Here is a 25,117-nt window from a genome sequence, read left to right as displayed (position 1 = left end):
TTATTTCACAATGAAAGGGAGACCGACGGTGAGAAGCTTGAAGGAGTCCCATCCGTGGCTCAGAAAGCCAGATGAACATGCCTCCTCCACACCCACTTCTCTGTCGTTGGCGAGACACAGGATGCCAGGAAGCCTGGCCAACTCGAGCGCCAAGATTTTGCCTCCGAGAGCCTGAAGCAGTGAGGTGGTGGCTGAGTCGGCTCCCCGAGGACCGATTCTGGGCTCCCCTGCGCACTTCCCACCGGGCAGCGAGGACGTTCTCTCCGTCTGCGCGTTCCTTCTCTTCCTGCTTCATGTGTCTCTCCTGGGAAGTGGCAACCTCTGGGCATGACCAAGAATAAAAACCCTCTGCCTCCTTTTCTCCGTTTCCTTCTGAGGAAAGAGGTAAATCTGGCGAGTGTCTGGTCAGGGTTTCATAGCACCATAAATTTCCTTAGAATGGGCAGCTCTGTGTCACATGGGGGCCGCCAGAAGAACCAAGCAACAACCCGGGGCCCCGCGACCAAGTTCTCCCAGCTTCAGAGGAGAGGGGAAAACTCGCGGCACATTATTATATGAAATAATAATAACAATAACAATAATAATAATAAGCAATAATAATAATATTAATAATAATTTGACCGACCGGCAGTATCTGTTGGTTATAATAATGTTGAGGTCTCTCAAGAAAATAAGACAAAAACAAATGATAAAATCAAGAAAAAAGACATGTGGCTGTCATGTTTCAAGACCTCTGGCTTCTTGTCAGACTCTGAGTTCAAGTTTCAGAAATTCACCACCGCCTCCTGGCATTCTGGAATCTTCTAGGGGCCCTTCACGTTAGCAGGCCGGGCAGCGAGGCTGGCGAAGTAGGCACACTGGGAGGGGTCACACTGGCCAGGGGGCCCTGGTGGGCCCGGGGGGCCGGGGCGTCCCACTGGTCCTGTCTCCCCTTGAGGGCCGGGAGCCCCGGGGAGACCGTCTTTTGCATAGCCAGGTTCCCCGGGTTGACCTGGTCCAAGAAGAAACAAAAAACAAAAAGGACAGAAGATGTTTAGGATCTTTCTGGGGCAGACAAGCCCTGGTCTCATTGCTTCCACCCAGTGTGAGCTCAGGACTACAAACGTCCTCAGAGAAGATACCCCGTCTAATCAATCTATGTCCCTTTTTGCTTTGGCCACTGGGAAGCCCATTGCTAAGTGCATGGCTAACCCTATTACCTCTCAAGTCTCCATGTTAGAAAATCTGAGTCTCCCTAAAAAACAAAAGGTATATATTCCCCCTTAAAAAGATCTTTAGACATTTCATGAACTCTAAAATTCACGAATGCTTTGGTAGTCGTTATTCAATCTACGTTCTTGCCTCAATCAAGCCCGAGACTGGCAGTGTCACGGATTCCTGGGAGAATCACTGAAGAGCAGTCATTCTCCCAACCTCATGTTCAGACAATTTCCTCTTCTGAAACGGTTTCTCTTCTGCCTCTTAATCTTTTTTTTGGAATTGCCTTATTTAAAAAATATTCTTGGGGCACCTGGCTGGCTCAGTCAGGGAAGCACATGAGTCTTGATCTTGTGGTTATAGTTTTGAGCCCCACATTGGATGCAAAGATTACTTAAAAAAATAAAATCTTTAAAAAATAAAAAATAAAAAATAAAAGAATAGAAAGTAGTCTTAATATTAGAAGCTACTGGAAAGTAGGCAAGTTGTTAAAAATAAACACTGAATGTTTATTTCTGGTTGACTTCTCTAATGAGAGTAGCAACACACATCTTGTGCAGGAAATTTGGAAAGTCAAGAAGTTATACATACTAATATTAGAATGACCTATAGGTCTCATATTCGGAAATGACCTCAGGTGATCATATAAACTAGAATTAAATCAAAAGAGGAATAAATGAAACAAGATGGGATTGGGAGGGACACAAACCATAAGTGACTCTTAATCTCACAAAACAAACTGAGGGTTGCTGGGGGGAGGGGGGTGGGGTTATGGACATTGGGGAGGGTATGTGCTATGGTGAGTGCTGTGAAGTGTGTAAACCTGGCGATTCACAGACCTGTACTCCTGGGGATAAAAATATATTATATGTTTATAAATAAATAAATAAATAAATAAATAAATAAATAAATAAATATTTAAAAAAAAAAGAGGAACTTCAGTGTGGTGGAATTTGGTAATAATAAATCAGTCTAATTTCCTCCACTTTCTACTCATACCCCTTCCTGGGCCATCACGTCGCCGTGCCCCCGAGATCTTTCCACGCGCCCACCTTGTTTGGGTTGTCAAACGCCGAGCCCCACATCCCAGGGAGCCCTCACCATCCACTGCCACCCGGCCGACAAGCCCCCACGTACATGCTGAGAAATGGTAATGGGGCATCAACATGTGCGTGGTGGAAAAGAAGACTGCACATTCAGGTGAGTTGAGAAAACATCGCCATAAACAAAATAAACCTCATTTGTTCTATGAGGCAGTGCATAGGTGAATCCACGAGCACTGGGAAGGAGTCAAGGGACACACAGTTCCCCAGTCTTATTTAACCCCAAGTCCATTTTCCTCAGGACCATTGCACAGGATAACCCTCAACAACTCACGGACTACACGACAGTTTGCTGAGTATGTCAAGAAGCCGGCGCTTCAGAAAGATCCGATCAAAACAAATCCATGAGCGTCTCTCCTCTCAGATAAACCCGGCCTTTCTTCCCAGCTGTCCCCGGGGTGCTGCGATGCGTCACTCCATGGCAGAGAGCCACCCACCCCGAGACTCCAGACACTCTCCCTACCTGGGATGCCAGGCGGGCCCATCTCGCCTCGGAGGCCAACTCCAGGTGCACCTGGGTCCCCTTTGGCTCCTCGCTCACCTGTGAGAGAGAGGTAACCTCTGATGGGAGGGACACAGGCTGAGGGCAGAGGCAGGGAGGGGCCCAGAGAGCAGGAGCAGGGGCAGGGTCAGCGCAGGGCCCTGTAGCTTTCCACCTGCCCAGCCTGGCTCACACATCCTGCACACTGGGACTCGAAGTCCTGCCTGCTCACTGACATACACTCACACTCAGGCATGCACTCAATCCAGATACACGCCTGTGAGCACCTTCTAAATGCACGCTCAGCGACACAACATGTAAGCCCATATGGGCCCAATTACATGCACAGAAATGCACACTTACACCTATGTTAGCAAATACATATGCACACTCATATACACAGACACGCTCAAACACGGGCACTCAGGTGTGCACAGCCACACACTCTCTCCCGCGCACACTCACACGCGTCCCTGTGGCCACACACTCTCCCCCCGACACACACACGTCCACCTATGTCCACTCATGCTTGCCTACACTTCCCGTGTTCTCGCAGCATTTCATCGGAACTTGTAGGAACTGGGTGATAACAGTAAACAAACTCAACACTCCAGGTCCTATGGGCATGTACAACCGCACGTCTGCCCTCAGGAAGCCTCATATCCGGGAAGAGATGAAACAGGGCACCAAGAACATTCTTATTCAAAGCACAACGAGGGTGAGTTACAAGGAAACTCAAGACTATATTTGAGTTAGTACCATACAGATTGGATTAAACTGTCTCAATTTTTTTCATCATTCATTTTTTTTGCCATGTTGTTTCCAGAAATCTCTTTTATGCAACATATATTTTTCTGTGACCTAAATGGAAATTTTGCTAGTTCGTGGGGACTTTAGACCATCCTTATTTATTGCTGTAACTGCCACATGGGGTCAGTTCTGTCCGAGTCTCAGGTTTCCTATGCTTTATGCTTTCTTGTTGACATCTAGGTCATGTATTTTGTTTTATGAACCAAGAGAGATGGGACTTGAGCACAAATTCAAGAAAAAGAATTTTTAGTAGGAGAAACACTACAGGGAATGAATGAATGAATGACTGAATGAATAACTAGTAAGGAAGCAGCAAGTAGAAAGAGGAGGGTATTAGGGACATTCATGTCAATACTCCCCAGTGATGGCCCTGCTGTTGCCCAGAACGCCCATGTCCAGGTGAGACATCTATGTGAGAGCTGGAGCAGTAGCAGCCCTTTTAGCCACAGCTCCAAACCACTGTGTTCAATCCTCAAGCTGGTGTCCAAAGGCCCATGTGCCCGGAGACGGCACGCCCCACTCCTCAGCCAGCTCTAATCTCAGATGGGGAAAGAGGGCATTTTGTGTCTCCCCTGCTCTAGGAGAGAACCAGGAAGTGGGAGGGAGCTGGTTCGCTCTCCTGGCAGAAGCATATTTCTACAAAAATGTCAAGTATGAAATCCTCCTGTACATATGAAAACATTACATGATGCCAAATGCAGAGTGTTACCAAGCTGGAGGGGAGGAGAGTGGGACCAATTATGCACATTTAGCCAGAGAGTGGTTCCTTCCAGCCCTCCTCCGTGCCAAGCACATCTCCTCTGGGTCCCCACTCACCTTTGGGACCCATGGGTCCAGAAGGTCCTTCCAGACCCCCCTGCCCAGGCCGTCCTGGCTCCCCCATGGGGCCCGCCCGGCCTGGAAGCCCATCTTTTCCAGGAGGCCCCGGGGGCCCCGGTCTGCCTTGAAATGATTTCACGTGTGCTGGTGGCCTCTGGGCCAGGAGGTAGGCGAGTCTGGCTGCAGAAGAGGGAAAACAGAGATGCTCATGAAGGAGGGTGATGGACAGGAGACGGGCCGGAACCCACTGTGCAGCTCAGAACTAGGGAGACGGTAAGCAGCGTAGAACACCAGCAAGATCGCCCCCCCCCCCCCAGCACAGCCAGCTCGCCTGTCCCAGGGCAGCCTCCAGCGAGCTGCCGACCTCCTTGAGCCTTCACGGCCTTGTCTGCAGAATGGAGGCCATGGAATCACCTGGCAGGCGTGAGGACACGCAGGCGAGATGAGGCACTAAGACCGTGCTCAGTGGACGCTGGTAGCACCAACCACAGTGTGACTGGCAGCGGGAACAGAAGGAGAAGTTACAATAATTGTCTGCTGGGAAGGGAAGGCTGGGGCTGAGACCCAGGGGCTTACAGAGCTGTGGAGAGTCACCTTTCTCATCTATACCCCGCAGGGCTGGACATGACGTCATCGAGGAACCTTACGTGTCTAAAACGGGAAGACTACAGAACTGGCTAAAAACCCAGAGGTCCAATGACTTTCTACTGCACTGGGAACACTGTGCGCATATCATGGCCCCCAAGAGACTGGTCACACGAAGTCAGGCCCAGCTCTTCTTCCTGCAGGTGGCTGACTCAGCCCAGAGAGGCTGGGGGCTCGCCCACGGCCCTGGCAATTTGGTGGTAAAACCAAGACAGAGGAGTCAGGGTCTTCTGAGTGCCCTGGGGTTGGGCTTCCCACGAGCACCATCCTCCTGTCCTCCTGCACGAGACAGCAGGCAGGGTACTGACACCTGAGTGAATGGGTTCACTTCTCTGAGCCCTGATTTCTGCATCCTTAAAGTAGAACTGATGCTTTCTCTTCGAAACGCTGTTTGGAAGAAAGGACTCTGCCCAGCAGATGCTCCATCTGAACTTTTCTCAAAATGTGTCTTGTCTCTGCTCTTGGGTTGGAAACTCCCCAAGGGCAGAAGCCACTTCTGTCTCTGGTAAACTTGAGACTCAGAAAGCAGAGCTCAGAGATGCCCATGGGGGAGACCTTAGGACACCACCTGCCCAGTGACAATTGCCAATCCAGCCCATGGTTGCTTTCCTTTCTTCAACCCATGCCCCCTGCCGCCTGTCCCAGGTAGTGATCTTGGGCTCTCCTGTTTGTAGAGAGGGGCCATTCTGACTTGGACAGTCTAAGAGGGCTGGGATGGAGCCTCTTGTCCAATGCTGTGTCCCCAGACCCAACTCACAGTCTGATATACAGTGGGTGCAAAGAACTCCATGAGACATGAGCATATGAGTGAAGGCACCCTCCTGTTTGGTCCATCTGGGTCCTGGAAGAGTTCTGGATGCCTGACCTTCCCTGTCATGGACTGTCCATGACTTTCCTCCCCTAACAGCTTCCAGCACAGAGGAAAGTGGGGACAGCTCCCCCTCAGGAGAAGGTGGTGGGGGAGGGGAGGGATTGCTGCCTACACACAGATCCTGCTCGGGTACCAATCCGATCTTCCCCTTCCGGTAAATCACACGGCATCTCTTCTCCTAACATTCAAACATGACTCCTGCTCTTTGGGAGCCTTCCCTGAGCCCCCTTGTGAGTACTTAGGAAACCACCTGACCTACGGCACGTCCCACATGCTGCCGTTACTACTACCTTCCGACCTCGCTCCCTCCCCAAGCACCTGCTATGTACCAGGCTCATGCAAGACTGTGGGATTTAACAGTAAACCAGTACAGTTCGATTCAAAAGAAGCTAGTTCCATGAAAGCACTATTTATCCCTGCTCCCCTCGGGCCTGAGGGCACAGGATAAATGACCGATGGTTGCAGAGCTGATTCTGGGGATGGGAGGCATTCAGGCAGAGGTAAAGACACACTCTGGAGGGGGGTCTGTGTGTCTCGAGCCTACGCGGTGTTCATCGTGGTTCTGCATGGTTTCTACATGTGAGCTGCCCTCCGCGATCCTTTTCCAAACTGCGCTGGGGATATATTAAAGTGTGCAGAAGGGACTGCTTCCCAGGCTCTCAAGACTTTGTCTGTCACTTTGTGTGTCCAGCTGGAGTCAGGCCCAGCTACTCACTTTCCAGCTGTTTCTCGAGTTCTTCTTGGATGAGCCGCCGCAGGGTGTCCACGGAGGGGGACTCCCCCTGCAAGGGAGGGAAGGTGGAATTACTTACCTCCCTGATGGCTCCGGAAACCAGGAGGGACACAGGCAACACGCAGCACATTGTCCTGGTCCCATCCTTATCACACCCTGAACTGCCTCCCTTTGCCTTGGTCATGCAGGTGGCATCCTCCTACTGGACTTGGTGACCGGAGCCCTCTGCTACCACCCTCTCCACGCCCTTCCCACTTCTTAGCTGCAGCTTCTTCCCACAGAAGCCATTTCCCCAGCACTGACTGGAGAGGTCTAGCCCTGCTTCTCTCCCTGCCAAAGCCCCGTCCACTTCTGGGACCCATTGGCCACCTCCTCCATGGAATCATCTTTGATTTCCCTCACCAGCCGCTCGGCCACCCCAGCTCCCCAAGTCTGGTTTTCCTTGCTCCGTTCACCTTGGCCTTACCCAAGTGCCTGACCCTCCTGGTGCCTGATTCACAGACGCTGGTGAGTCTGTGCTGTCTCCGGGCTCACATGGTGACATGCGATTCTTAGAGGAATCTGTGAGAGCAGCCCTCACGCCACCTTGGCCAGACCCCTCCTTCTTGCCTGACTCCTTCAGGGCAGTGTCCCCACCCTCAAGGGTGAGGGTCTCCCTGTGCTCCTGTCTGCAGCCCCAGCACTGGGGACAGTACCCAGCATGAGAAGGACATGGATTCCCGGTACTACTTCTGTGGTTTTTTTTTCCCCCCTTTTCTGGTCCATTTTCCCACGCTCATCCCAGAACTTCCATCACTACCCACAGCAGCAGGACTAGGAGAACTCAGCGAGGACCCAGGGGCCATGGAAGCGTCCCGCATCCCGCGGTTCCCCCTCCTGGACTTGGCTGGGAGCCAGGTTCCCGAAAGAGACAGAACCGCAGGGCCTCAGAGCTGCCAGGGACACTAGAGATCACCCAGACCTTCACTCTGAGGACAGGAGGGCCCCCAGGGGACCACAGGGCTGCTGAGGGGGGAAGGGGAGCTCCCGTGGACCCAGAACCCATCCTCCCAACCACTTCTACCCCAGGTGGCTCTGCTTTTTTCTCCAATGTGTGCTCATGTTACAGGCTTGTGGAAAACAAGGGTTCTGTCACTAGAATAAACTATGCTTTGAGAAAAAAAAAAAACAAAACACTAAACAAGCCTGTCCTTTCATGCTCCTCCCCACAAGTCTGAGGAATACCAGCATCCTTACCCTCAGTCCTGGAAATCCTGGCTGGCCTGGAGGCCCCGGGGGCCCGGCCAGTCCATTCTCCCCAGGTGGTCCTTGGGGACCCATCAGGCCTGTGTGGCCTTTGTGACCAGGGATTCCAGGATCCCCAGGCTGGCCTTTCCCACCAGGAGGTCCTTTGTCACCTCTGTTCCCGGGATCTCCCTAAAGGAGGGGAAGAAGCAGCATGTCAGTGAGCAGGGCACCAGCAGGAGCACCCAGTGTAGACAGGCCCGCTGCAGCTCTGCACATCCCCCTGGCCCCCAGGTCCTCTCCTCTGGAGCCCTGGACAGGAGACCTCAGTCCTGGCAAGCCTGTGTCTCCGAGCCAAAACAGGTGAGGACACAGGCTCCGGACACAAAGCCACCTGCCACCATCACAAAGGTAGTCTGCAGAGGACGAGATGAGAAGTCTGATTTCCAATCCCAGTTTGTGTGGCTTCATGTGCGCACCTCGAGGAGGCTGGCCGCTGAGCCTGGCCGTCAAGCCCTCCTCCAGTTTGCTCTGTCAGCTGGACGGACACAGCTACTCTTTCGACAGAGGCTCCCCCACTTAGAGGTGACCTCCTGCTCTCTACTCTTGGCTTTTGTGGGCTCACATGGGGTGACACTGACCAGGACTCTCTTCTCCCCATCTCTGACCCAGACTCTGAAGACCTGGATCAATGATTTGTTCACCATGATGACCAATGGACCATCCAGTCCTCTGCCTGATGCGCTACTGTGGGTGTGACCAGCAAGACTTGGCTGTGGGTGGGTCCAAGGCAGGTGGCCACACTGGTGAGTTCAGGATGTAAGCAGGTAGCAGTGGGGGGAAACGAGAGGGGAAGCAAGATGGTAGCTGGAAATGGGGCATGGCCAGGGACGTGACCCAGGGCCAAGGACAGGGAAGACCGCAGGTATGAAACTATGACCAACCTATCAAGGAGAAACAAATGACAAACAAAGTTTGATATGCCCCGGGGCTTTAACAAAAGGCAAATGCAAATTTATAACACCGGCACCCGCACGGTTCTGCATGCACAGACTCTGGAGGACGAAGGAAAACGTCCTGCGATGGACTCTGGGAAGGGGACGGGGGCCATGATGGGCACCAAGGTAGAGGAGCCCCTGCTTTTCCATTGCATCCGCTTTTTTGCAAAGTGCAATGGTTAACTGCAGGTCTGTATTGCTTTTTCAACAATAAATAAAGGACAGTGAATTTTAAAAATGAATTTAGCCGGATCTGAGGGACAGTCCTAACTTAAAAATTTCTCAGATGTGATGAGTTTCACGGGACCTTTGTCATCTCAGTGATCAGGGGTCGGTGATGGTCCTGGTGCTCTGTGCTCCCCAAGTCCAAGGCCCTATCATAGCTGCGGGACAGAACTTCCTATTCATTAAATGTCTCAATACCACTTTGCAGGGGGAGGACTCGTCTCAGACTTCAATGTTCCCAGGAGTGTGAAGGAATGAAGAGCCGTCAGCTCCCTGGCAGTGTTCCACGAAACCACTTAACAAGGAGAGGGTGATTCTCCACTTATTGATTAGGTATTAGAGCAGAGATTCTTATTTGTGGTCTGAACTCCCTGGCTGCCAGCCAGAGCTCCCAGGGTCACCTGCATGGCACTGCTGTGGGGGATCCTCAATGCCTTCTCAGCCACACCCCCCTTCCCCAGCTCTACCCTCAGGAACCAAGGGCCAGAGTGCAGAGGGATCAAGTCACTCAGAAGGAAGGAGGATCCAGAGAGGGTGACAATCTCTGACACTCTGCTTCCAATGCTCTATCTCCTCTGGCCTGCAAGAGAAACCCAGCTCCTCCCCCATCCAACTTGCAAAGAAAGCAGAGAGAAATTCTCGGCAGAACCATGGAAAACAAGCCAGGGGTGGAGGGGGTGGTGGTGGGGACATTCACGGGGTGCAACAGTGTGAGAGGGGGACGGCTGACCGAATGGAAGGGCGTGGGCCAAGGAGATGTTTAATTCCTCTATAGGGAGCAGCAGCTGTCACAAGTATTGGAGGACACTCCCTCCCCTCACTGGCATTTCTGGGGAAGAAAAAAAAAAAAAAAATCCAAACCAAAAAAAAACTCCCCCTGTTGTTTTTTGGAGGAATGAAATGTAAAGAAAGGCTTCCTGCATGTGGCGTCAAGGCGATTCATTATGGGAAAAATCTGTTCCCTTGTCACCTCCAGCGACAAATCTGGCTCCTGGCAAACTGGCATTTTGGGAGCTGAGCACGTCATGCCCAGGCGCTTGTACAGGGAAAGAGGGAAATCTGTCACAAGTCTCAGAACACTCGCCTTTGAATTTGTAATTGCAATGATGTTACTCCTTAAAATAACGTCCAAAAAAAAAAAAAAAAAAAGGAAAATAGCAACATTCACTACAACCATCCCTTTGTGGGCTAATGATTTTCCAGGGAGCAGCAGACTTGCAAGTTCTCTGGGCTTGGCTGTGGCTCGCTGACCGCCAGCGACAGAGCCCCCTGCAAAGGTCACGTTCTATAACTACCTCCCCACTTACCCTGTCTCCTTTGGGTCCTGGCTCCCCGGGCTTCCCAGGCGCGCCCTGCAAAGAGTCCAAAGGAGGATGGTCATGGAACCAGGGCCATCAATCTGCAACCCTGTGTGCCAGGAAATCAGCCGCCCCCCGCCCCCGGAGCTCCCCTCTGTCTGTCCAGACACGGCAGACCTCACATCCTTCCTCCACTGTGCACCTGGACTTATGGCACCAGCCCTTTCAGGATTTCTCCTCTGCCTTTTCCAGGATAGATCCCTCTCGCCAAACACACTCAGGAGACTCCACAGGGTGTGGACTTCGATGGGGGCTCACGATAGCCCCTATGGCCTGGGCTACCTCACCTCCCACTGACCGGAAGGATCTCTGTGACTGCTGCCCCTCCTGGCCTCTGCTGCCGCCTTCCTGCCGCCTGCAGTGCACTCCCCGCTGTCCTGCATGGAATGTCTTTGCCTCCCAAATGTATATGTTGAAGCCAGAACCCCCAGGGTGACTATAAATTAGTAGGCGGGGTCTTCAGGAGGTACTCAAGAGTAGATAAGGTCCTGAGGGGGGCCCCGTGATGAACACAGGGAGACAGGCATCGAGACCAGGGGACCGGTTAGCCTAATTAGGGAAGGATGGCATACCGTCTGCGGGCGCCTCGACCTTGGACTTCCCAGCCCCCAGAACCATGGGAAATGTCTGTTTCTCACAACCCAGTCCAGGGTAATTGCATGGCAGTCAAGCCAACTAATCACTATCACTCTGTCCGCGATCAATCCCACCTGCCCTTCAAGCCTCCCCTCCAGGAAGCCCTCCCTGACTACCAGCACCTAAGAACTAGGTACTGCACATGCCTCCCGGAGGGCAGTCACTTTGGGGCTGGAGGACACAGCCCTGTAGCTCCCACTGCTAGGGTACTCCCTCTTTCCTTCTGTGACCCTCCCCGGCTGAACCTCTCTCTATCCCACTTTGCCCCCCAGTGCCTCTGCCACCTCTCTTTGCAGAGCTTTGGTTAATCCCTCTGGCCAGCGTCTGCCCTCTGCACGGGTCCCTGGGCCACCAGCTGACCTGTAACTCCTGTTGTCCCTGGACGAGGTGGCAGGGGTGTTTCCCCTTGGACAATAAGCATCCGGAAGGCAGGTCTTGTGCTTATCCACCCCTGGGCTCTGCTGTGTCCACCCAAACCCCACCATGCACTCAGTTCAAGAAGACAACTGTGGGGCTTGACACGGGGAGCCCTGACCCCATTCACTGCACCACCTCATGCAGGGGCTGCTCATAGCCCCTGTTTTCACGGGGTTCACAGCCCACAGCCCACAAGCAAGAGATGGGCCCAGCTGATTCTCATAGACAGGCCAGACCCTTTTATGTCTCTAATAGAAACACAACAAGGTGTTTTGGAAGGCCCCGGAGAAGGTGCATACTGTGTGTTGGGAGGCACAGAGACAGGACCAGGGGCCGTGGTGTGCAAGGGGCAGAAGGAGGCAGGAGCTCACACGGGGGACATGTGGGTCAGCTCGGGGCAGAACTCAGGGTCTGCTCCTAGACAGTGGGGAGCTGGTGGTATCTCCCCTCTTGTCAATCCAGGGAGCGGGAGGAGGGAGGTACTGGTGAGTGAGCCAGCGATCTGCCTGTGAGTGGAAAGCCTGGCTGGGACCGGGGCAAACACTTTGCAAATGCACGACCTTTGGATCCGGCTCTCACGGAGTCACCAGCCGCCCTCCCCGAGTTGAGAAAGTAACCCGAAGGCGCAGAGTGAGAAGGGGTCTTCCTCATGCAGGGGGCGTGCGGGCTTGGGAGCGGACAAGGTGGTTAACTAGAGCATTGTTTTCTCCGTGTCCATTCAGTCTTTTGTTTCGCATCAACTGTTTCTGCCTCCTACTCTGTGCTGGGATCTGGGGCTCTGACCAGCAGAGCGGGGTGCAGGGACACTGCACACTGGGGCACCCCTTTGTTTCAGGTCGTGAAGGAAAGTCAAAAGAGGCAACATTTTGGCACAGACCTCAGGATGAGTAGGGTCAGGCACAGAAAGGGGTGGGGAGAGGTGGGAGGGATTTTGGAAAAAAGCGTCCCGGGTGAGTATGAGAGCTCTCAGCCCGTTCGTCGGACGGAAGGGCCAGAGCGCCTGGAACCCTCGGCATGTTCGGGAAACAGAAGGGCCAGAGCGCCTGGAGCTCAGAAGCTGAAGGAGGCTGGCGTGGACAGCCAGGGCATCTGGACTCCTGCTGGTGCACGGGAGGGCGGAGGGGAGGCTGGCCTGGGAAGCAGCATGACCTCGTGTGCACTCTGTGAGCAGCTGCAGGCAGGCAAGGACTGTGGGGACAGGAAGAGGTTGGACACAGGGGCCTGTAGGTGGTCACAGCCATCGTGCAGGAGTCAGACAACGGCAGCCTGGATCTGGGTCCTTACGGAAGAGAGCCAGACAGAGTGGAGACACTTTGGACAGGCCACTGACAGGACTTGTTGATGGACTGGACCCAGAGCCAGGTAAGTGACAGGCTGTCACGATGGTGCCCGGGACCAGTTGTCTCATCTGCGGGTCCCTGTGTGAAACTAGACAGGATCTTCATGGTGACAGCAGCACACTGAAGAGAGGGCGGGACCCGGCCGAGCTCATGCCTATCACCGCCCACTCCTGCATCCCCAACAAGAAAGGGTGGTCGAGGGGAAGAGAACGTGCCATACTTGCCTCCTTGCCTGGGACGCCCTTCTCTCCCGGCTCTCCCTACGAGACAGAACCAAGTATCAGGTACCAGCTCGTTGTCCCCAAGACATTGCCACTCAAGTCATGTTCCAGCAAAGACGACAATCAATGGTCTGGCCAACCAAGGACATCGCAGACAGGCTTCCCTAGTCAGCCTGGGCAGCAGGCAGCCAAAAATGGCCCCAGAGTGGGCGGGGGAGCCGCTGGTTCTGGGCTCCTCTTCAACGGCACGGCTGGACTCTACCATGAGGGTCTCCGGGACCCTAGCTTTCAAGAGTGTCTCATTGTGGTGGGGGGGGTCCTCCCGAGAAGCAGGCTCAGAGTGTGAAATAAGACGCCAGGGACACTGGGCCCTGGAGCTCGCCTGTCCGGGTTCAAACCCTGCTGCAGCCACTGGCTCTGTGACCTTGGACATCCTCCTTATAACTGCCTCAAGCTTGCTGTGCCTCAGTTTCTTCATCCGCAAAATGGGAGTAGAAGCTGTACCTTCCTACAACCTTGTCTGCTATTGCTGTGACCAAAGAACAGGAGCTGGGAGTCTGGAAGTGTGGGTGGTTGGCTGTTGTGTGGCCGAGGGAGGTGGGGATTGGAAGAGGATGCTCGGGCCTCTAGATGGGCCATGGAGAATGGGCTTACGTAAAAACTGGTGGCCAGAGCCTTGTCCAGCTTGGACTACATGGTAGAAATGGGCCACAGAGAGGTGGCCAGCTGGAGTGGCTGGGCTGGCTGGGTGGCAGGGGCACCCTCGGGGGTCAGAATTAAACTGGAAGAGGTGGACGGAACATGGGTATGCTTCCTACTCTTGCATGGGATGTACCACCCTGAGCCCGGGATCAGGAGCCCACGGTGTGGACTGTGGCATGAAGAATGCACCTGGAACTCCGGGGGACACGTCTGAGTCCCTCAGTGTCCCTCTGCCCAGAACCCAAGCAAAGATTCCCCAGCAGCATCTCTGGTCCCACGTTCTAGGCAGGAGGCCTGGGCTCAAGCAGCAGCTAGAGCGCCGACTGACCACGTGGCCTCAGGAAACCCCACCCACATGTTCTGACCCCGCAGCCAAACTCGGTCACAATTACAGTGGTTTTGAAGGGCCCTTGAACTTCTAGAATCAGAAGAGTGTGCTCTAACATCCCCATTTGAATAATGGCAAAGCTCAGGCACAAAGGCTATGAGACTTGCCCAAGGTCCCACACTTAGGGAGTGACCACACACCCCATGACGCCACCTGAGCCGGGGGACCCAAGGACAGCCAGTGGTGGGAAATGTACTGCCCTTGAACCTCCCCGCAGAGCAAGGGATCTTGGCCCCCAGGGAAATCTCAGCTTACCTGAGGCCCCCGGGGACCCAGGAAGCCAGGGAGTCCGGGGCTGCCATGGTCTCCTTTGTTGCCCTTCTGGCCCTGCAGAGGGAGAACAGGCATTGATTCCGCAAGGTCAAGGGCCAGCCTGAGGAGACTCGGAAACCTCATAACCCTGCTGTACTCTGAAGACCTGAGACATCGACAGCGTGAACACCCCTTTCCTGTTTGGGAGGGCAGCGGGTCGGGGAGAGGAATGGCTACTGTGAGTGCTGACAGCACCGTGGGGCTGGCAGCAAGACTAGAAGCGTCTCTTTCCAGCCAAAGCAACAGAAGCAACATGGGACAAACACTGAGCAGAAACACTGCTGTGTATGTGGTCTCTCCAAGGAGCCCACCAGCAAGGTAGCACACGGATTCCCAAGAGCACAGCGAGGCTCATGGTTTGGTAGGATGGCTTTTTGGCAACAGCTCTGGGGACCCTTTCTATTCCAGCATTTCCGGGCATGTGTGACTCAGCTCTTCTGGGGCCAACTCTGCACGGGGTGTGAAGCCAGGCTCATGGCCCTGTCCCATCCCATCTGTGTGGTCTTATCAGCAGTGACCAGGCTCACGCCACAGCTTCTGAGAAATATCATTACATGGGCTAAGGAGCTCAGCTCTGCTGGTGTAGCCATCCCTGGTCTAACAGAAAGAGGCATCTCCACTACGGTGATCAGATGCCCGGTTTGCCTGGGAAGGATGGGTTTCCCAGGATGCAGAATTTTCTGTGCTAAAGCCAGGAAGGTCCTTAGCCAACCAGGATGGGGACATCACCCTCATTTCCACAATGATGACAGTTGGCTTGCCAAGTGGTCTGCCCAATGCCTCGTGCAATCATTGTTCGACTCACCACACCCCGAGGAAAGGTGGTCTTCTGAACAGAGTTGCCAGTTTTGGCAAATAAACATATAAGAAGCCTGGGAGGGGAGGAAACTTGTGGATAGGAACTGACTCACCCAACCCCAGAAGCCATCAGAGAACCACCTTCCCCAGGATGTCCCCCCTCTACCAGACCTAATCCCAAATCCAGGGACCTGGATTCTGATTTCTCATGCCACCCTCTCTCCACTACCCACAGATCCTACCCATCATTCCTAGTAGGTTCCTCCACCCCTGTACTAGGAATGATGGGTAGGAACCACTAGGAACACCCTCTTCAGCCAAGTCTGTCCTAAATCATCCCCATGTTATACACTTACCCTGTCGTCTGAGATGGGAATGGCTGGAGATGTCACCCTGTCTGCCCATCCTCTAAAAACATGCAATGTCTACTGTGCAATCCTGTTATACATTTTTTTTGTCCTTGGTGGGTTTTGTACCTTTGGGTGGCTATGGTAGTAGACAACAGAGATGTCTGTTAAAAGAATCCTTATCCTTATCCTCTTGCCTCTAGGCTATTTCCAGCTTTCAAACCCCTTATTTTCCCCTTGATGCTTCTAGCATAGAGAGCACACAATCTGTGATATGAAAAGACTGCATGCCCATTTCAAAGCCTGCCTTGATTCCACCATACAGCAGGGATGGTACTCACAGGACTTCCTGCGGGGCCAGGGTCTCCTGGAGATCCCGGTGATCCATTCTTACCCTGGTAGAAGAAACACAAGTAGTCATCTGCCTGGACTTACCACCAGGACATCGAGGAGCAGGACAGTGGAAGAGAGTGACTGTTGGATGTAGAGGACCAATTTCATACCTGCAGCTATCATTCAGGCCAGCATGTCTCTTAGTAAGCCATGTCATTACTCAGAAGATGTTTCTCAAGTTATAAAAGGAGCTTGTAACACTTAACTCATAACATTGTGGAAATAAATGAGTTTGTGTGCATGATAAATGCTAAGCCTGGTGAGTGCTGCCCAGGGCACAGGCATAGGAAATAATCATGACCTCATCCACCCATCCACCCATCCACCCATCCATCCATCCACCCATCCATCCATCCATCCACCCACCCATCCATCCATCCATCCATCCATCCACCCACCCACCCATCTATCCATCCATCCATCCATCCTTTATCCTTCAACTCAGATAGACATCCTTCAACTCCTTAACATTGTGTCTTAAGGAGACACACGAAAGTGTTCACATCAGACAATGCTGTTCTCAGCTTAGGATGCTTGTCCCTGTGCTGATTTCATTTTACTCCTCCACTAAGTGCACCTTTATCCTGAAGACTTGGGGATGATGACACAGATAAGAAAAGCAGCCGTGCAGAATCCTGCAGCTACTAACCTGAAGGTCCCTTCACTCCAGACTCCAGCACTGGCCCGACGATGTTAGCATTCTCTGACTCCGGTATTTTGTGCATGCCCGTGATTTTGATAAACGCATTTCACCAATAAGATCCTTGGTAGTGTAAAACTCAGAAAGTTTAAGAACTCCTCTAGCTATACCTTTGAGGTTCAGACAAATTCCTAGTAAGCCTGAAGTTCAAAGTTTGGCGTTAGCAGACTGGGTTGGTCACTACCCCTGCCCACCACTCTCCTTCTTGGGACACCCCCCCCCACCCCACTAGATGGCTGTGGCTTCACCTGGCTCTACCTGGCTAGGAGTAGCCCGAAGAACCTATGTGTCCCTCCTCTCTCTCTAGGGGCAGCATCTAGCACAGCACCAGAAACACAGGAGGCAATCTGCTGGATGAAGGAACTGAGAACATCCCAGGAAACCACGCTCCATTGACCCTGTAACCAAAAGGTGCTAACATCCAATGATCTATAAAGCACACAGTCACCAATGGAGACACATTACACTAAGAAGAAGCTCATGCTGCCTGAGGACTCCCTCCATGCCAGGCTTCCCACGCACAAACTCCCTACAAACGACCGATACAAACACTGCCGTTTTATAAGTAGGGAAATGGAGTCAAGGAATGTTTTTACCCCCTGCTTGAGACAGAAGCGAAGGGGCTGAGACTGGAACCCAGGAAGCATGGAGCCCAGCCGGTGCTCCCCTGCGCCTCGTTAAACACATGGCTCCTGGTGGTCATGATTAAACAGGGCTCAGGTCTTCCAACAAGTGTGCGTGTGACTGCGGGTGATTCATGCAACACACCTCCCGTCCTCCTGCCAGGAAGCGTGAAGTGTGACTGTCCTTGTCCCTGTATCACAGATGAGGAGGCCGAGGTGCAGAGAGAGCATGGCATCTGCCCTGGAGGGCCGCCGTTGGAGCAGCCCGTGGCTCTGTAACTTCCCCCACTCACCCCTCCAGGGAACGTTGTATGGTGGCTCCTCCCGGCACCGCGCTCCGCCCACCCACCAACCCATCTGTGTCCTTCTAAAAATATGTGCTGTGGCTCATCCCAATGGTAATTATCTCTCTCCTCCTGCTCCCTCCGGATCGCAGGGAAGATAAGGGCCAAGACACGTTAGCATGCTGGCCAACACAGGGGGAGGACATGGTGGGGCAGCTCGGAGAGGCCATCTGTCACCTGTCAGGGTGTGGGAGGCCAGCTGGGGCTGAGACCTGACTCCCTCCTGGGCTGTGGGCCACTCCTCATCCCCCACTTGTCCTGAATGGAAGCCACAGCCTGCCCTTCAATTGCTCTACGCTCCAAACTCCTGTCCTGGGCCTCCTTCTACCAGCTCCCATCTTTCCGAGAAGGCAATGTGGCCCACACAAGCCCAGGTGGGTCTTCAGCTGCTGACTCGAATCAGACTGCCTGGATGTGAGTCCGAACCCTGGCTCTGCCACTTACCTACTATGTGATCTAGGGCAAGTTACTAGACCTCTCTGTGCCTCCATTTCTCATCTGGGGGCAGGGACCGTAGTAGCACCTGCCTCGTAGGGTTCAGGGAGAACTCCATGAGTGAATTAGGTAAATGTTCGTGTGGTCCCTAGCGCTGGGGACCTATACTCAGCATCTGGCTCAAGGTGGTGTGGAAGTTTGCTCGGAACCTTCTCTGCACTGGGGAAGGCTCCAACTGATCGAGAGAGAGGTCATCAGTGATAACCCAGATCCTCCTCTGATGTGTTCAAGGACGGATTTGGCAAACTCAAGCCGTTACTGTTGGTTACAAAGTCCTTATGGTGGTCCCTCAGAACTGATGGGAGCAAATTAGAAAAACATGAAAGCACCTCTGGAGACCTCGGGCTTTCCCCACCTCCTGCGTGTGGCATGTGAGGCCCTGGGCTTCCTCTCCTCACCCATCCTGGACCCCTCACTCGCCTCCACACATGGCTTTCCCTTCCCTTTTCTGTGCCCCTGAACACACTAGCATTCATCAAGGACTTACAGAGCACTACTTTGTGCTAGGAGACCCTGCAGGGGGTTCAGAGTCAAGTCCCCTCCTTCCTCCAAGAGCAGAGCTCAGCATGGAGCCCCAGGTGACCACCTACCATGTACCAGGTGGGCCCTTTCTGAGGGCTGGGCGCTATTCCATCATTTCACCAATTTAACTGCTGGATTGTATAACTTCCCCTTACTTTCCAGAATAGCAATAGGCCCAGGGGATAGGAACAGCGAGAGGCCCACATCCACAGAACAAGTAGGACACAGCTTAACTACAGAGCTTGGAGGAGGAAGCTCGGTGATGGGCCAGAAGGGACCCCAGTGGCCGCCACTCCATGCCTGTGGGCTCGAGACCTGGGTTTCTCCACCTTTCTGTCCTTATGCTCCTGCCTACCCTCCTCATCCCACATGGAAGCTTAAGACCGCAGCTTTACTGGATATCTGTTTCTGGTCTACATGCATATCTGTGTGAGATACATAAAGAGAAAGGGGTTTTGGCATCCCAGGAAAAAATGTTTGCCCCCTGGGGGTGACACCGCCCCCCTGGGAACGCATTACCCAGAGAGCTTTGGGGCCAGCCCCCAGGGACTGTCATTGGTGAAGACCCCCAGCTGGGCATAGCCTCCAGGTCCCTGCACATCACGATGGTGCTGATGCCCCCAGGATGGGCAAGCGGACCCCGCCAGTGGGAGAGTGGACGCAGGGCACACCACTCAGCTGCGCAACCCCGTGCATGCTGTCGGATGAAGAAATGCCACATTCTAGAGAGAGAAGGTGGGTGCGGTCGGTGAGCTGCTGCTGCAGAGCGGGACATATGAAGCCAGGGCAGCGCTGGAACCCAAAACGCAGAGTACCCTGCTCTCGAGCATGGATATTGCCCTGCAGCCAAACCCCAGCACACATCAGTACCCACACGGGACACCTGCCCCCCAGCTGAAAGGCTGCCTGCGTCCCAGTCTGAAGGCTGTCCTCCGTGCCCTTCCTCAGCCCACTGGGACCCAGGGCTGAGGACGTAGAAGGCGTCGGGACACCCTGTCCCCCCACAGGTTGCTGAGTTAGGGTGGGGAGTGGGATGTGAGTCACTGTGGCCCCATCAGGGGAGAATGTGGCTCCTTCTGGTGAGATCCAAAAAGATGCAGCATTCCAATGCCTAAGACCTGCCCCGGCACCTCCTGTAGAGTCCTGGAGACAAAGAACATGACCACGGCGGGTGCGGAGCACTGAATTTGGTGTCAGAAATTCTTGGGTTTAAATCCCGCCTACAGCTCTTACTAGCTGAGTACCCTGGACCCAGGAAGCCCGTACACATCTAGGTTACTCACCGGTTTACTCCACACTCTCACACTCCCTCTCTCTCTCTCTCTCTCTCTCTCACACACACACACACACACACACACGAAACAAGACAGCCGCCAAGATAGAGTCCTGTGTAACGAACACATATTCTATCGGTACGCTTATAAGTGCGCCGGAAGTAGTTAAAATACACACAAGATGCTATCAGCGCTGGCTCCCTCTGGAGTGTAGGGGCTGGGCTGGAAAGGGAGTCTTCTTTTCATTTTAATTCTGCATGGTTCCTTTTATCGTCGGTATGGATCAGAACGGAGCTATCTCCGCATAGGACCTCATTTGGAAATGAAGTCACTGCGGATATAATTAGTTTAATGAGGTCATTCTGGAGCAGGGAGAGCCCCAATCCAACACCACCCGTGTTCTTATACAAGGGGGACATTTGGACATAGAGACAGGCCCACAGGGAAAATGCCAGATCAAGAGGGAGGCAGAGATCAGGGCCATGTTTGCACAAAACAAGGAACATCAGAGATCGCCAGGAAACCACCAGAAGCAAAGTGAGAAGTGTGGAAGTGAGAGTCTTTCTCACAGCCCTCAGAAGCTGCCAGCCCTGCCCACATCTTGATCCTGGACTTCTGGCTTCCAGGAAAATTCTTGGACATCCAGCCTCCAGAATTGTGGGACAATACATTTGTCATGGAAGCAACTAAATTTGTGGTTCTTACGGCAGCCCCAGGAAGCTGATACACAGATCACACACTAGACATGAGAATGACCTACAGGGAAGTCCTCCAGGGCGCCCACCATGCCAGGTGGCTGCTTTCACATGTCTGCGTTGAAGGTAGGTGGTCCCAGAAAACAGCCTGGGCTCTGGGTGGGAGGCACTAGTGGGGCTCGGGCCATAGTTCTTTTCCAGCTGCTCTGACATACGGTCGTTTGTAAACAACACACAGGGTTGCTGAACCGACCACATGTCACCGTGGTAACAGCCTGAAATACTTACCGGGGGGCCCCTCAGTCCTTGGGGACCCTGTGGTCCTGTGGGTCCAGCATCTCCCTGGAACAGAGAGACATCAGGTTATCACAGAGTGGCTGCCTGGGGGGGACAGATAGAGACAGTTTCAAATGTGGGCCAAACTTTATCTAGTTCCCCAAGAGAACCGACTAGCTGTCCAAACGCTCCATCGATAATCTCCAGTGTTTCTGCAGACCATCTCCCGCAGACTCATCTCCCACAGACTATCTCCCGCAGAGGAGTAAAGGCGGGAACACTAGTTATTTACTTGCTTCGACACTTTGCACCTGATCCCACAGTGATTTCCCGTAGCACCATCTTGAACTAAGGGAAGCCAGCAGAGAAGAGAAGCTGCCTTGCAGTTCTGTTTCTGACTCACTGGACAGTGACCCGACCCATGTTTGCCACAGTAAGAAGAACGCTACCCATGCCCCCAGCCTCTGCCAGGGTATAGAGTGGTGGTGACTCAGTCCCACCTTATTTTCCTATTGGCCTCACGGCATGTAAGTCTCTCCCATGTTATGAATGAAAACCCCAAAGCACTCAACCACTCTAGGAATGGAGCTTTGCAATGAAGAGAGCCCTACATAGAGCAGGGAAGGAGGGGAGAAAGTCCCCTGATCTGGCATCCTGGACTCCTGTCCCAGCTGCTCCCTGACCTGTGGGGGGAGCTGAGCTCAGCCACACTCCCGCCTGGGGAGCTCCTTCCATACACTCTGCTGTAAGTTGAATTGAGAGGGGATGGGTTTTCAAGCTGCTCTTGGGCCTGGAGAGATCGGGGTGTCTTTGGGGTTGGGGCTCGGGACAGGCTCTGCCTGGGTCAACGCAGCAGCTCTGTTTTTAGCTGCACATGGGGTGTGACCAGTTTTTTCAAGCGGACCCTACTACTCAGGAAAGACATGGATCTGGGAGGCGTTTCCTCTAGACCCTTCCAGCGCTACCGTCTCATGGTAACAGACCAGCTGAGAAGTCCGTGGGCATCAATAGCCGTGGGCACCATGCCCTCCACCAAGGTTCAAAGGCAGGTCGTGAAGGAGGTACTGGGATCCCTGGACCCTGTGCCCACGGTCCTGATTGAACATCCACCCCGAGATGGCAGGTGTTGTACACACGTGTCAGACGGGCCCTGGAGGATGTCATGTATGACGTCTGCTCTCCCAGGCCCTGCAGAGCCAACAGATGCAGCCCCAGGCCACCTGCTCCCACCTCCGACAGCCTGTAAGTCCCTGGACCCCTCTGGGTCTCGGTGTTTCTGTCTGTCCAACTATAGTAAGAGACATCGTGCCTGATCCCTGCATGAAAGTCGGGGGGGCAGGTGAGCAGTACCAAGGGCCACAGGCTTGCGGCTCTGGTGGCTGTGATGGGCTCGTGAGGCTGCAGCATGTGGAGCTCGGGAAATAACCCGGAGAGGCGCCGCCGTTCAAGCTCACGTGAGGCCAGACCTGACAGGCCACCTCGGACACCAAGAGCTACTTGCAGTGATGTCAGCAAGGCCTTCCTAGCTGCCGTTTGTGCCACAGGCACCGACCGCAAGGCTGGATACCCAGATTCCAGGGCCCCCTCCAGATTCCAGGGAGGACCCCAGGGGCTGGCAGGTGGGACAACACGGACCAGTGCTCAGACTCTGCTTCTGGTGCCTCTTCAGGCCACCCCCTGCCCGCCCTGGGAGTTTCTCCTGGCCCCTAAGTGATGCACAATTTCCTCTTTCTCCCCGCCCCCTCTTCAGACCCAGCCAACCCCACAGGAGCCCCACACTTACATCTTTTCCTGGTGACCCTTCCCGGCCAGGGGGCCCCATGGCACCAGGCTCTCCCTGAAAGGGAGAAGCAGAAACAGAACACCCGCTGTGAGGGACGAGAACACAGAATGCCACCTGCTGGGTCTCTGCACACCTGGCAGGGAAGGAGCTGGGAGCACGGCCCACCAGGAAGAGCCCCACGGAATCCAGGCCGGAGCAGCAGTCTACAGGGCCCTAATGTGCCTCTCCGAGCTGCCCAATGAACACCAGCCCCAGGGGCAGGCGAATGGGCTTGGAGTTCTGCCTCCTCGCCCGCTGACCCATCAGACATCTCAGCTTTCCTATCACTACACAGAGCACAGCAAGGGGTCAAACCAGTGGCCCCCCAAGGTTCCTTCCATTTGGGGCATCTAAAGGTCAGGAAAGAGGTCAAAGGGTAAGAGTGTGGGCTCCTGGGTTTCCCCCCACTGGGATGCACCAAAGCTCCCTGCACAACAGCCCTGGGCCTGTTGCACAGCATGTGCACAACACAGCCACAAAGGGGCACCCCCACTCCAAGCTGATTGGGTCCGATAGGTCACACCTCAATGTCTGGCCTCCAGAAAGAGCATTTGGGAAAACCAGACCACAACTGGGGATGATGCTTCCCATGATGCCTGCTCTGCTGTCTTCTATCAGGAGACAAGGTGCTGCGGTGGCCTGCACGGCCAGGAGCCCTCCGTCTAGAAGGACCAGCTCAGTCCGCCTGGGCGGACCTCCACGGTGGGACGCCCACTTACCCGGGGACCGGGTGCACCAGAGTCGCCGGTGTGTCCCTTGAAGCCCTAGAAGAAAGAGAAGTTATTCCACCAAAAAGCAGGCTGATGAGGCAGGAAGGGGCAGGTACGTGGTGTGACGGTCCAGCCGAACCCTGCCCCTTCTCACTGCGGCTCATTGGATGCCTCCCGTTCTAGAGCCCAGGCTAGGCCAGGCCCTGGATGCTGGCTGATGGGATGATCAGGGCGCCAGGAGCAGAGCAGAAGGGCTGGTTCCACAAATGCTCCAGAGAGTCTAGGGGTCACCCTACGTGTCTCCTAATCTTCATCTTCCTGACCTCACACCATCGGCCTGCACCCCCTCAGCCCAGCCCCTGGGGCAGATGTTTCCCTTGCAGAAAACAACACTGCCTTCACTCCAGGGGTGGGTCTCGGGGTGCCTTCCTCCTTCCTGGGGCCGTGGCCGATGCCACCCAACACCCTTGTCCTGGGCCACGGTGCTGGGCCTCCCTTCACAGAACAGCAGCCTGGAGACTGACTACCTAAGCCCCCAGCCCTGGGAGCCAAGTGGAAGCTGTTAGCAGAGCTGACGCGAGCATTTCTAACGGCCAGACTGAGCTGATGGTGTAATAATCCCCATTTCACACAGCAGAAAGCTGAAGTTCGAGAGAGAAACACCTGCTCAGAGGCCCAGAACCACAAAGTAATCTGACTCAGATCCAGCAGGTCTGCCCAGACCGAGGCCCTCCCGTTCTCCACTGTTCCGCTCGCTCTGTCTGGGCTTCTGCCAGAAGCCAAGCAAGCCAAGCACTTGGCTGAGAACTGCACGTTCCATCATCTCCAACACCTCCGACTGCCCAACAGAAGGGAGACATATTCCGATCCCCACTTCATAGAAGAAGAAACAGAGGTTCAGAATGGTCCCCTGATGAAAGTTAGTAAGTGACCAAGCGAAAGCTGAACCCACATTTATCTATCTCAAAAGTGTGTGTGACTCTTCAAAGCTTGGCTCTCTGACTTAAGCCCTGCCGGCCAGAAGATGTGGGTCTTCCTTCACCTCCGCGGGTGTCTAACCTCTGCCTCTGCTGTGAGGTAGGATTCCCTGCAAGTCTCAGCTGAGAACTGGGTCTTGCCTCAGCATGGCTCCCAGCAAATGGATCCCCCTGGGTAGAAGGAAGACCCTCTCCTCCAAAAAGCCAGGAACCACCATTAAAAAATAAACAAATAAATAAATAACAAAAAAACCCCAACAAAAATAATCACTAATTCTGTATTTTCATTCCACCACAGGAAGTAGTAGTCCCCATTCTTAGATTCGCTCTCCTAGTACAACCAAGTGAAAGGCAAGGCGATTGAGGAAACAGGAAATTGATTTCTGGGTTTCAGTTCCTTCTTACCGAATGCTAGCCTGGTGAGTTACTGATTTTCACAGAAAAATACATTAAGGAAATAGAAGGGGCACTTTGATCTCCTACTTCTTGCCAGATAAGTGGGTTTTAGGATTGTCATAACAAAGAATATATTTTTTCAAAAAACAAATTTATGGAATTATGTAAACAATTTTTCAATTATGAATACGTAAGCATTTAGTAAAAAAACAAAAACCAACCCCAAAATACAGAAAATACAGAAAAATCATCTATGTATGTCTAC

The 25,117-nt window shown here is 53.6% G+C and overlaps 1 protein-coding gene across 2 annotated transcripts in view; it reads right to left on the bottom strand.

Annotated features, from left to right (window-relative positions):
- Positions 1–586: 586 nt before the first annotated feature.
- Positions 587–25,117, bottom strand: part of LOC111146614 (collagen type XXII alpha 1 chain) — a 246,739-nt gene continuing 222,208 nt past the window's right edge. The window contains exons 53-64 of one of the 2 annotated variants that reach the window (XM_022502245.1): positions 23,489–23,533; positions 22,731–22,784; positions 20,960–21,013; positions 15,967–16,020; positions 14,424–14,495; positions 13,082–13,117; positions 10,414–10,458; positions 7,896–8,075; positions 6,642–6,708; positions 4,408–4,590; positions 2,764–2,841; positions 587–991 (exon numbers count right to left, since the gene is read on the bottom strand). In XM_022502245.1, the coding sequence (XP_022357953.1) occupies positions 804–991; positions 2,764–2,841; positions 4,408–4,590; positions 6,642–6,708; positions 7,896–8,075; positions 10,414–10,458; positions 13,082–13,117; positions 14,424–14,495; positions 15,967–16,020; positions 20,960–21,013; positions 22,731–22,784; positions 23,489–23,533 (1,056 nt within the window). In that variant the 3' untranslated portion in view covers positions 587–803. The remainder of the gene's footprint in view (positions 992–2,763; positions 2,842–4,407; positions 4,591–6,641; positions 6,709–7,895; positions 8,076–10,413; positions 10,459–13,081; positions 13,118–14,423; positions 14,496–15,966; positions 16,021–20,959; positions 21,014–22,730; positions 22,785–23,488; positions 23,534–25,117) is intronic. The other variant, XM_022502246.1, reaches the window with a different exon arrangement.

This window comes from Enhydra lutris, unplaced genomic scaffold (assembly GCF_002288905.1).
Source record: "Enhydra lutris kenyoni isolate GAN:26980312 unplaced genomic scaffold, ASM228890v2 scaffoldscaffold14, whole genome shotgun sequence".
Lineage (NCBI taxonomy): Eukaryota > Metazoa > Chordata > Mammalia > Carnivora > Mustelidae > Enhydra > Enhydra lutris.
This window is presented reverse-complemented; position numbering and strand designations above follow the sequence as displayed.